The 10,880-nt window shown below is 62.2% G+C and overlaps 1 protein-coding gene across 1 annotated transcript in view; it reads right to left on the bottom strand.

The window, feature by feature from the left end:
* Positions 1-740: 740 nt before the first annotated feature.
* MUC5AC (mucin 5AC, oligomeric mucus/gel-forming) overlaps positions 741-10,880 on the bottom strand; it is a 42,588-nt gene continuing 32,448 nt past the window's right edge. The window contains exons 44-62 of the mRNA XM_011930145.1: positions 9,566-10,524; positions 8,924-9,123; positions 8,233-8,407; positions 7,533-7,783; positions 7,219-7,402; positions 6,620-6,857; positions 5,853-6,031; positions 5,428-5,515; positions 5,181-5,284; positions 4,995-5,026; positions 4,290-4,461; positions 3,927-4,028; positions 3,617-3,654; positions 2,938-3,060; positions 2,749-2,847; positions 2,434-2,553; positions 2,155-2,230; positions 1,958-2,072; positions 741-1,440 (exon numbers count right to left, since the gene is read on the bottom strand). Coding sequence (XP_011785535.1) covers positions 1,176-1,440; positions 1,958-2,072; positions 2,155-2,230; positions 2,434-2,553; positions 2,749-2,847; positions 2,938-3,060; positions 3,617-3,654; positions 3,927-4,028; positions 4,290-4,461; positions 4,995-5,026; positions 5,181-5,284; positions 5,428-5,515; positions 5,853-6,031; positions 6,620-6,857; positions 7,219-7,402; positions 7,533-7,783; positions 8,233-8,407; positions 8,924-9,123; positions 9,566-10,524 — 3,520 coding nt within the window. The 3' untranslated portion in view covers positions 741-1,175. The remainder of the gene's footprint in view (positions 1,441-1,957; positions 2,073-2,154; positions 2,231-2,433; positions 2,554-2,748; positions 2,848-2,937; positions 3,061-3,616; positions 3,655-3,926; positions 4,029-4,289; positions 4,462-4,994; positions 5,027-5,180; positions 5,285-5,427; positions 5,516-5,852; positions 6,032-6,619; positions 6,858-7,218; positions 7,403-7,532; positions 7,784-8,232; positions 8,408-8,923; positions 9,124-9,565; positions 10,525-10,880) is intronic.

Genomic DNA, 10,880 nt, shown 5'->3' with positions numbered 1-10,880 from the left:
TCAGTCTCTCACTCATTCACTCACATATTCATTCACTCACATTCACTCACACTCACTCATTCACTTATTCATTCACTCATTCACTCATTCACTTACCCATTCACTCATTTGCTCACTCATTCCTCATTCATTCATTCACTTATTCACTCAGTCATTCATTCACATGTTCATTCACTCACATTCACTCACATTCACTCATCCACTTATTCATTCACTCACTCATTTGCTCACTCATTCACTCATTCACGTACTCATTTGCTCACGCATTCACTCACTCATTCACTCATTCACTTACTCATTCACTCATTCACTAATTCATTCATTCACTCATTCACTCAGTCACTCATTCAGTCACATATTCATTCACATTCACTCACATACACTCACTCATTCACTCACACATTCACTTATTCATTCACTTATTCACTCACTCATTTATTCACTCATTCATTCTCTCATTCTCATTCACTCACTCTGTGTTCTGACAGATGCATCCTGGACTCTAGACTGCAGCCAAGCCTCAATGACCTCTGCAGAGTGGTGGTCTCTTCTTGGGGCAGATCCAAGCTCTGGCCTTTCCTCTCTGAGCAGATGGGCACTGTCCCACCCAGCCCACAAAGGGAGCAGGGCTGCCCAGTGATAGGTGGTTGGCCTGAGGTGTGCACCCCCTGGAGCCCAGGTCTGTCCCCACCCTGTTCCTGGGTTTTATGAACAAGCTCAAAAAATGTACAGTCCACAAATTGCAAAATGCTCAAGTGTATTTATGCAACAGATTGGCCATGTCCTGAGGAGGGGAGTGCAGGCTGAGGGCTGAAGTAGGAGTGAGGCTTTTCCTCCTGCAGCCACCAGGTAGCCTATCACCACATCCAAGCATCATTCCGGAGACCCTCAGGTGATACTCAAGTCCCGAGAACAGAAGACTGGACGCATGGCCAGAGGAGCCCCACCAGCCCTGGGCTGGTCCTGAGAGGTGGCTGCAGGTGGGGCGGGTAAGGGCCCCTCCTCCAGGCAGTGGGTGACCCACAGCCCACACCCTCCACAAGAAAGCGGGCGTGGACAGTGTGTTCAAAGCTGCAGCCGCCTGGATGAGGGCACAAGTTCCACTGGCCTTGGAAGCCGAACTCGGAGGGCATATAGGAGGTTCTCCTTGGGGGTCAGGAGGGCGGCGGTGCTGGTCAGTGGACGGGGGACACCGGGGTGCTTCTCTCCCAGCTCCCACTCCCGGCCTCCTGGCTCTGCTTGGATCCCATCTCCTCCGAGTGCTGGGTGTCGCCTGGCGCGGGGCACCGCCGGCCCATGCAGCCGCACTGTTCCACCTCGGTGAAGCTGAAGGCCCGGCTGGAGCCGTCGGCACAGTGCAGGGTCACATTCCTCAGCGAAGTCCGCAGCTCCTGGCAGCACTGGCACCTGTGCTCCACCATGTTGCCCTCGAACGAGTACCTGTGGGCAGGGACTGCTCAGTACCTCCTGCTGCAAGCTGGCACCGTGCAGAGCTCCAGGCGGTCCCACCAGCTGCTGTGCTGGGACCATCCCAGCCTCCTGCTGCAAGCTGGCACCGTGCAGAGCTCTGGGCAGCCTCATCGTGTTCCCTACTCCTGGAGGCGTGCTGCCAGTGTCTGACAACCAGCTCTCATTTACCAGTTCCCCAGGCGCCAACAGTCCCACCAGGGCCGACTCCAGCTCCGTGCTGATGGGAGGGAGGGAGACTCGGGGCAGCTGCAGCAAGTTACCGATGGAGCTCAGTAAACAGAGGCGCGTGATGCTGACACAGGCTCTGGGACTGTGGTCGCCCCAGCCCCACTCATGCCGTCTCAGGACCCTTTTCCCACCTCACCCTCAGAACCCTTTCACTGGCCCCTCATGGTCCTGCCCCTCATCTGTCTGGCACCCAGAGCCCCGGCGGCCTCGACTGCACCCCAGTCAATCGCGTCTCCCTGCCCACTGCCCAGGCACGTACATGGAGGAGCTGTCCCCACAGTTCCCCCGGCAGTAAGCCAGGCGCACGGGCTCCGAGGAGTTGCAGCCCTGCTGCTGGATGATCTGGCTCCTATGGTACACAGCACAGGTCGACTCTGGGGAGGAACACAGGGTTTAGGACCAGCCCAGCTGCTCCTGGACTTCTGAGGGTGGAGTCCGAGCAGGCTCGGCACTTACGGTTCTGGTACTGGGGTGGGAGCGGGGGCGGCGGGCAGAAGTGACAGCAGCCGTCCTCGCTCTTGCGGGCCTCGTCCTGTGCCGACAGAGGGGTGCCCTCAGTGTCGAGGTGCTCGGCGGCCCCCGCAGAAGTGAGGGACGGGGTCATGGGGCCAGGCTCGGGAGTGGACAGCCCCAAGCAGGAGAGAGTGTCTGCTGGCGCTGCAGCGATGATCACAGCCCCCCAAACCCATCTGGGGCTGAAGCCCCCTTGGCTGGGGCAGGGGTCCTGGACCTCACCAGAGAACAGCTGAGCGGGGGGCACGCCTTCTTCGTGGTGACCACCACCAGCCCGTCCAAGTGCTTCTCACACTCATGGGTGACACAGTGGTTCCCGGGGTCTGACCAGGTCTCGCCGGGCTGGAGGGAGGCCAGGCCCCGGGGTGAGTGACCCTCCTTCCATCTGTCCATCTGTCTGCACCCCAGCCTTTGGGCTTCCAGAGGGTCCCCAGCCTCTGCCAGATGCATGCCTGGCTCCGGGGGGTAACGACAGGTCTCCAAATGCCTCAGTACTCCCAGACCCTGCCCTTCTTCTTTGTGGCAGCCGCTACTCACGTAGAAGAGGTGGGCAGAGCTCCCGCTGGTGTTGGCGACACAGGCGACCTGCACACAGGTGCCACAGCACTGCCCGCTCTGTTCCTGGTACTCAAAGCCCTGTGGGAGGGATGGACATGTGGCCGGAGTCCAGAGGACCACTGCCCTCCAGGGGCCAGGACGGGGTAGGGGCAGCGCAGGGGCACTCACCACAGGGCAGTGTGTGTTGCAGATCTGGGTCTCACAACTGACCACAAACGTGTCCGACAGGGAGCCGCCAGGCAGCTCACACCTGCAGGTTTCGCACAGGCTCGAGGAGACCACGGCGCCGGGCTGGGAAGAGCCAGGGCAGCAGACACTCTGCTAAGAGCCCGTGAGCTTGGGCCCTGAGGAGACCTGCACCCTGCCTCCCCACTGGTTTGCTGCTCCCACCTTCCCAGACATCTGCCTCCAGGCCGCTTCCTATCAGGCTGACTTGCACCCCTGGGGTGACTCTTGGTGGCACCTCCTGGTACAGAGGCCACAGCCCAGGGTCCCCATCCCTAGGGCAGAGCCCCACGTTGCACCCCCATGGATGGGGGCCACAGGCTCAGCCGGCTCAGGACAGAGCCGTGGGATCCAAGCCTGGCTGTGCTGTGGTGCCAGGAGAGGCAAAGCGCCCCGGAGCCCCCCGGAGCCAGGCAGGCCAGGGTGTAGATGTCCACACTTCCGGGACCTGGGACCGACCTCGGGCCTCAGCCACACTTAATAGTGGGCTGTGTCCGCAGAGACTTTTAAAGTCCCTGGCCCCAGCAGCTGTTGGCAGGTGCTCCGAAGTTTCCCTGGGCCGTAGCGTCAGCAGGAAGCTCCGTCCCTGTGGCTGTGGGGGTCTGAGCTCTGTGGCTCTTACCTGGTACAAGGTCCCGTTGATGCTGCACTCTGTCCAGTCTGCCCAGGAGAAGACAAGCAGCTACACCCCCTGCCACCCGTCCTCCCCTCACCCTCGGCATTCCCGCCCCTGCAGCCTCCCGGGCGCCTCATTCCCAGGCTCGCCACTGGGGTTTGTCCAGCCTTGTCCCTGCGGAAGGCTCAGTCCAGAGCCACAGACTGGCAGTGGACAAGCCGCAGTGGCATCTGGTTATCTGGTTATGGCCCCCGAAAATTCCATGGGTGGGACCCCAGCCCATGGCCCACGACAAGGTCTGGTCCAGGACACTCACTGCAGTTTTGGACCGGGCAGCAGGCCCCCTCCTCGTAGGTCGGGATCGCACGGGCACCCTCGGGACAGTCCACGGGTGCAGGGCAGCGGCTGGTGTTGCAGACTGCGGGGGCGGAGGGAGGCAACTGGGAGTCTGTCCCCTGCCCCCGCCCAAAGGCCCGCCCCCAGGGTCTCCAGGATTGCGGACTACCCAGACAGCCCACTGGGGGGTCTCCAGGTGAGGCTGTTGCGGGAGCGGAGGAGGGGGCACCCTCATAGGCACTGCCCTCATGTGCGTGCCCCAAGGCAGCAGCAAAGGCCGGGCCGAGTGGGCTCCGGGTCACCTGCCTGCCACGTCATGCCCCCCACCCAGTGAAGGGCTTACCGCAGTTGTACTGGTGGCAGCACTGGCCGGCCTGTGGGGCTGCAGGCACAGGCACGAAGCCGGGCAGGGGGCAGGCAGGGGGCAGTGGGCAGAGCTTGGGTCGGCAGGTCAGCGTCCATGTGGCCGCCTCACACGTGCACTCCTCACAGTCCCTGCTGATGGTGTGGCCCACCTGCGAGGGAGAGGCCTGAGGTCCAGCATCCACAGCGGCTCCACCCAGGGGCGCAGCAGCCGGCTCATGCCGTGTGGAGGCCGTGCGGCCTGCAGCTGAGGACCCTGCAGGAGTAGAGCTTCTAAAGTGCAGGGTGGGCCAAGCATGGGCAGGAAGCTCTGCAAGGTGGGCAGGCTGTGGGGTGACTGGCCTGCACCCCCCACCTCACACTGCCTCAGTCTCAGCTGGGCAGAAGGGGGTCCCAAGGAAGGGAAGAGTATGGCCAGCCTCGGGGCCGGCACCCACACAGCAGCACCAGGACAGAGGCCCCAGCACGGTCCCCAGTGCGGACAGAGTGGGTACCTGGGAAGGGAGATCCCCGAGTCTGTCTGGGAGCCTGGCTCCTCCCAGGGCCCATTCTCTGGGCCTCTGGCACAGAGAGGACACCCGGACCCCTGAGCCCCCTCTGACAATTTCTGGGGCTAGTGTTTTCAGAGCCTCCCTCCTCAGGCTCTTGGACCCCAGTGCCCTCTCGGGCCACACCTCCCGCTCACCTTCACCGGCTCTCCGTGGGGCCCCAGACACCCTGGAAGGAGAGAGATCTGAGGTCATGGGGGGTCAGCCGCCACGACAGGGGCGAGGGGCAGGGTCCCGTGTTGGGGCCGGGCGGACCCCAGGACCTGGCCGACAGTCACAGGCCCAGTCCTGCCACACCACCAACCCCAGCCTGGGGCACGTACTGGGGCAGCCCGTGGGCACGCAGACTTGGACACTGGTGCTGAAGAGGGTCATGCCCTCCGGACAGAAGCAGCCTTCGGTGATGGGGCCGGCCTCCGGCAGGGCCCTGTGGAGAGCACAGGGTTGGTGGGTATCTTTTTCCCCCTCCAGGTGGGAAGGGCCCCAGCCTGGGAGTGGGAGATGCAGCAGGAGGCTGGGGTCCGGGTGGCTGCAGCGGCCCCCGGCAGGGCCAGGAGGGAGGGCGCCTACCCGAGGCTGGCGCTGTCGTTCCCATAGCAGTAGGAAGCATTGCTCGGGCCGCAGGGCTGGTACACCTTGTCGGCTGGGCAGGTGAATGCTGTGGGGAGGGGAAGCCACACCTGAGAGGGAGGGAGGCAGGGCACCCACCCAGAACAACGTGGGCCGCTGGGCACCAACATCTTCTCCAGAGCTGCCCGCAGCCACCCGTGGGCCTGGGCCTGGCCACGGCCTGCCACACCCCGGTGCCCCGCCATGGGCTTCCCGATGTGGACGCCCTCCTTTCTCTCCAGGGAACCGGGAACCCTCTGTCCTGGGGCTGACCCCTCCTCCTCCAGGTCCCACCCTGACTGCCCGAGCCCACCCTGAGGGTCTGCCTGGCGTACCTGTGCCCCTCACAAGCGACTTGGGACCCTGAGGACAGGGGGGTCACTCACGGCACGTGTGGTTGGTCCGGCCTCTCCAGTCGATGCAGATGTCTTGGGACGCGCAGAGCGCCGCGTACAGCTCCAGGCTGGAGCACACCGTGTCCGGGTTGGTCTTGTGGCACTGGTCGAAAGTGCAGCCCTCATAGAATGGCAGTGGGGGGATCACGGCGTGGCATGGCTCAAAGACCCTGTAGGAGGGATGGGCGGGGTGCTGGGTGCAGCCTCTCCGGCCACCTGCTGCTCCACGTCAGGCTCCCAGGCTTCAGGGCAGTCCCCAGGCGAGGTGAGTCCCTGAGCAGCCGCCGGTGTACGGCCGCCCTCCTGTCTGTGCCCAGAAAGCCTCCTTCCACATATTCTGTGGGCTTGGGGGCCGGGGTTGGGGGTCCAGATGGCATCATACACTTATTTCTGCAAGTTCTTCTTCCTGGGCCCCCTACGGCCGCCCTGCAAACCTGGGAGCTGCCTGGGGGCGGTGACCAATGCCCCCATCCATACGCCTAAGCCAGCAGGCAGCCTCAGAGACCGCTTGGCCTGGCCAGCCCTTGGCAGCATTCCAGCCATGACCACCCCTCCCTGGCACCCACCCCTCCCAGTACCTGCCCCCCCTCCCCAGCACCCACTCCTCCCCAGCACCTGCCCCTCCTTGGCCTGTGGCACCAGCAGCTCTTGTTTCCTCTCAGGAGCCCCCTGAAAACGTACCTCTTCCCCGCCAGCCCTTGGAAGGGTGGGGGTGGGGTGGCCACGCTGACCCTCCCTCCCTTGCACCCAAATCTCACTTGCTCAGAATCAGCTGGCAGATGGACGATGGCGGGCATGGAGCAGGCGGGGTGGTGGGCCCAAACGTGATGGACCCAACTGTCGTGGGCCTGACCGTGGTGGGCAGCGGGCGAGGCCCGTGGCAGGCTGGCTGATTGGGGGTGCTGACATTCCAGAGGCCAGCCATCTCAGAGCAGGAAGCGACCACCGTGCCCTCAGGCGTGCGGCACTCATCCTCCAGGTCGTTGGTGCAAGTGCCTGGACAGATGCAGTGGGTGTCAGGCTGCTGGACAGCAGAGCCAGGCGGCCCCACCCCACATGGGGCTCAGCACCCCCAGCTTGGGGACAGGACCCTGGCATCTCAGGGCTGCACCTTGGTGGACTGCAGTGGACCCTGCTTGTGTCTCGCTGTCCCCCAAGAACAACCCTGGGGCAGTCCCCATGGTACCGGGGAGCTGCAGGTACGGGCAGGTGTAGGCCTCATGTGTGTGGCCTGCGCTCAGCAGAGCAGCCAGCAAGCAGAGACACCAGCACGCGCGGCACGTGGCGGCCTCGCCCCCTGCCCAGTGCCCCCTGCCTCCGTGAATGCCAGACGATGCCTGGGAGCCTGTGGCCTCACCGCACTGGCCCTCGGTGTTGTTGGCAAACTTGCTGAAGGGAACCTCCACCGAGAAGATGAGGCCGGAGAACATGACCTGGACGCCCAGTGCCGGGACGGTCGCGTACATCTTGATGCCGACACGCGAGACCACGATGCCATTTTTCCGGAAGCCGGGGCTGACTACCTTGTCATTGAAGATGATCTGGACACGGGGCGCAGTCGACAGGAAGACAGAAGGCGGGCGGGCGGACGGGCGGTCAGCCGCTGCTCAGGCTCTAGCCAGGAAAGCCACGTCCCCCACCCCCTCCCTGGCACACCGGGCGCACCCCCACCTCATTGGTCATCGCCCCGTGGACTGGCTTGCGGGTCAGCACCACGCGGTCCTGCTGGTACTCCAGGATGATGGACCTCGGGCAGGAAAGCCCATCCTCCGCGCCGCAGAAGTCATTGTCCACCAGCACGCGGAAGTGGCCGTACACGGGCACGATCTGCTGCACCAGCACGTACGTGCAGTTGTCCAGGAAGGTGTAGTAGGTGCCATCAAAGGTGATGTAGTGGGGATCACCCCAGCCGCTGCACACACCTGCCAGGCCCCGGGGGCAGCCTTATAGGATGGTGGCACCATGGCCCCGGGGCTTTCTCCCAACAGGTCACATCTGTCTCTGACCCCCCACCGTCTCCCCTCACAGGGCGCACGAGACCCTCCACATCATCAGAACACACGTGACCAGCGCCTGCACAGAGCTCTGTCCAGCGGGCACTTGACAAGGCTGGAGCAAGGCAGGGACAGACCCCTCCACCTTCTCCAGCCAGGCTACCCCGAGGCTCACAGGGATTCACTCAGCACCCCTAAGCAGGGAGGCTCGGCCCCATGCATCCCCTCCTCGATGATGGGAAGTCCTTCCTGCTGTCCCACCTGATTCCTTTCTGCTTCAGCCAAGCCCCCTCCTCTGTCCCACCCCTTTCCACCTGGGTAGGGAGTGGCTGCCCTGGCTGCCCCGGCTCCCGCCTGGTGCCCGGTGCTCCACTCACACTGGCACTGATAGTGATGGCAGCAGCCGTCCTGGTCGGTCACCTTCAGGGCCGGGTAGCCATTGGCACAGGTGGGTTTCTCCACCCTTGGGCACGTTCGCGGGCGCAGGGAGATGATATTGTTGCCCTCACAGGTGGCCTCAGAGCAGTTGTGCATGGCCCAGGTCTCACCTTTCTGCAGAAGCACAGAGAGAGCTGCAGGGTCCGGCCTCTCCCAGTCTCCGGGGCACCCCTTGGTTCGTGGGGTCACAGTCCCGAGAGTCCCGTGTTGGGGCAGGGGAGGATGGCTGTGCCCCAGTCTCCTTCCCACCCCATCCTCAGCACCCACCCCAGACACTGAGCTGGCCCGGGGCAGGGGTCTCTGGTGTGAGAGTTGCTCCTCCCTGGCTCTGCCACCCTTCCTGGGTGTACAGCCGCGGCCACAGCCTCATCCAGCTGCTCTGGCCCTGGCTGGCCTCAGCACAGCTTCAGCCTGGGCCCCACACACCCAGTGCCTAGAAATCATGTGTCTGGGAAGTCCAGGGGGATTAGAGATGCTGGGCTATAGCACGGCCCTCTCCTGATGGCCAGGCTGCCTCCACTAGGGCCAGTGACCTTCTCAAGACCTTGCAGCTGAAGCCTAATTGCAAAGACATTCAAGTTCGCTGCAGTGGCCCCTGAGCCTTCAGAAGGGTGAGAAGTAGGGCGTTACCTTTCTGGGGGGAACTGCATTTGGGCATCCCAGCTCAGTGACGGGCTCAGAGGTGGATGTCCAAGGGGACGTGGCTGGGGCAGGAGGCAGCGTGGTGGATGGACAGTCACTGTCAACCCCTCTGACCACTTGGCAGTCCTGGCTGCACAGGGCATAATAGCAGTGGCCGGCGAGGTCTCTGTGGCGGTATATGGTGGATCCTACAGGAGGAAGGGACATGATAGCCTTTAGTGGACCCCTGCTCAAAGAAGAGGCACAAACCCCTCAGTGGGCCAGAGGGGCACTTTTTTTTTTTTTTTTTTGAGACGGAGTCTCGCTCTGTCGCCCAAACTGGAATGCAGTGGCCGGATCTCAGCTCACTGCAAGCTCCGCCTTTTGGGTTCACGCCATTCTCCTGCCTCAGCCTCCCGAGTAGCTGGGACTACAGGCGCCCGCCACCTCGCCCGGCTAGTTTAGAGGGGCACTTTCTACCACCTGTGTAATGGGAACAAACTTCAGAGAATGCCAGCAGCCACTCTGTGACAATGAGCCTGTGCCACAAAGAGCAGAGACTCCTCTTATCTGCATCACAGCTTGGCATTCCTGGATGAAAAACTGACCAGGGTGAGCTCAGAAACAATTGCACCAGAAACACTCACGAACCCGCGGGGTAGAGCCGGTCAGTTACGTTGCAGAAGCAGGTTCGGGTGGAGTAAGCCACAGAGCTGGAGGCCACGGAGCTGGATGCCACTGAGGTGGATGCCACAGAGGTAGACAGGGAAGGATACAGGGCATTGGTAGAAGTCCCATACGGGGTCACAGAAGTCACTGGGCAGCCTTTGGGGATCTCGCAGCAAAGCACGCGCACCTCGTAGTTGAGGCACGTCTTGAAGGGTCCCTGCTGGTCCTGGTTCCGGCACACCAGGCCCTCTTCGCGGCTGCACTGCACCACCTGGCCCAGGTGTTCGATGCTCACCTCCGGGTGGCTCTTGGCTCGGCACTGGAGCCCGGTGATCTCCTCAGGTTGGCGGCAGATTTTCTCCCCACTCCTGATGATGTTGTTGTAGGTTTCCTCATCTCCGCCGTGGGGTCCAGGGGACGGGAAGTCCACGTCGAACCACTTGGTCCAGGTGCACTGGGGATGACAGTCTCTGGTAACTGATTGAGGGTGGGTTGTCCTGGATACAGAAACATGGCTTGTGCTGGTCTTTGAAACAGAGGTTGTGCTGGTGGTGGGAACAGGGCTAGGAGTAGTTCCAGGACTGGAGGGTGTGCTGATTGTAGGAGCAGAGGTTGTGCTGATTGTAGGAGTGGAGGTTGTGCTGGTCTGTGCAGTGGAGGTTGTGCTGCTTGTAGGGGCAGAGGTTGTGCTGGTTGCAGGAGCAGAGGTTGTGCTGGTTGTAGGAGCAGAAGTTGTGCTGGTTGTAGGAGCTGAGGTTGTGCTGCTTGTAGGGGCGGAAGTAGTGCTGCTTGTAGGGGCAGAGGTTGTGCTGGTTGTAGGAGCAGAAGTTGTGCTGGTTGTAGGAGCTGAGGTTGTGCTGCTTGTAGGGGCGGAAGTAGTGCTGCTTGTAGGGGCAGAGGTTGTGCTGGTTGTAGGAGCAGAGGTTGTGCTGGTTGTAGGAGCCGAGGTTGTGCTGCTTGTAGGGGCAGAAGTAGTGCTGGTCATAGGACCCGAGGATGTGGTGGTTGTAGGAGCCGAGGTAGTGGTGGTTCTAGGAACAGAGGTTGTTCTGTGTGTAGGAGCAGAGGTCATGCTGGTTGTAGGGGCAGAGGTTGTGCTGGTTGTAGGAGCAGAGGTTGTGCTGGTTGTAGGAGCCGAGGATGTGCTCATTGTAGGAGATGAGATTGTGCTGGTTGTAGGAGAAGAGATTGTGCTGGTGGCAGGAACAGGGCTGCGAGTAGTTCCAGGACCAGAGGTTGTACTGGTTGTAGAAGCAGAGGTTGTGCTGGTTGTAGGAATAGGGCTGGGAGTATTTTC

Source organism: Colobus angolensis, unplaced genomic scaffold (genome assembly GCF_000951035.1).
Source record: "Colobus angolensis palliatus isolate OR3802 unplaced genomic scaffold, Cang.pa_1.0 Scaffold84, whole genome shotgun sequence".
NCBI lineage: Eukaryota > Metazoa > Chordata > Mammalia > Primates > Cercopithecidae > Colobus > Colobus angolensis.
This window is presented reverse-complemented; position numbering and strand designations above follow the sequence as displayed.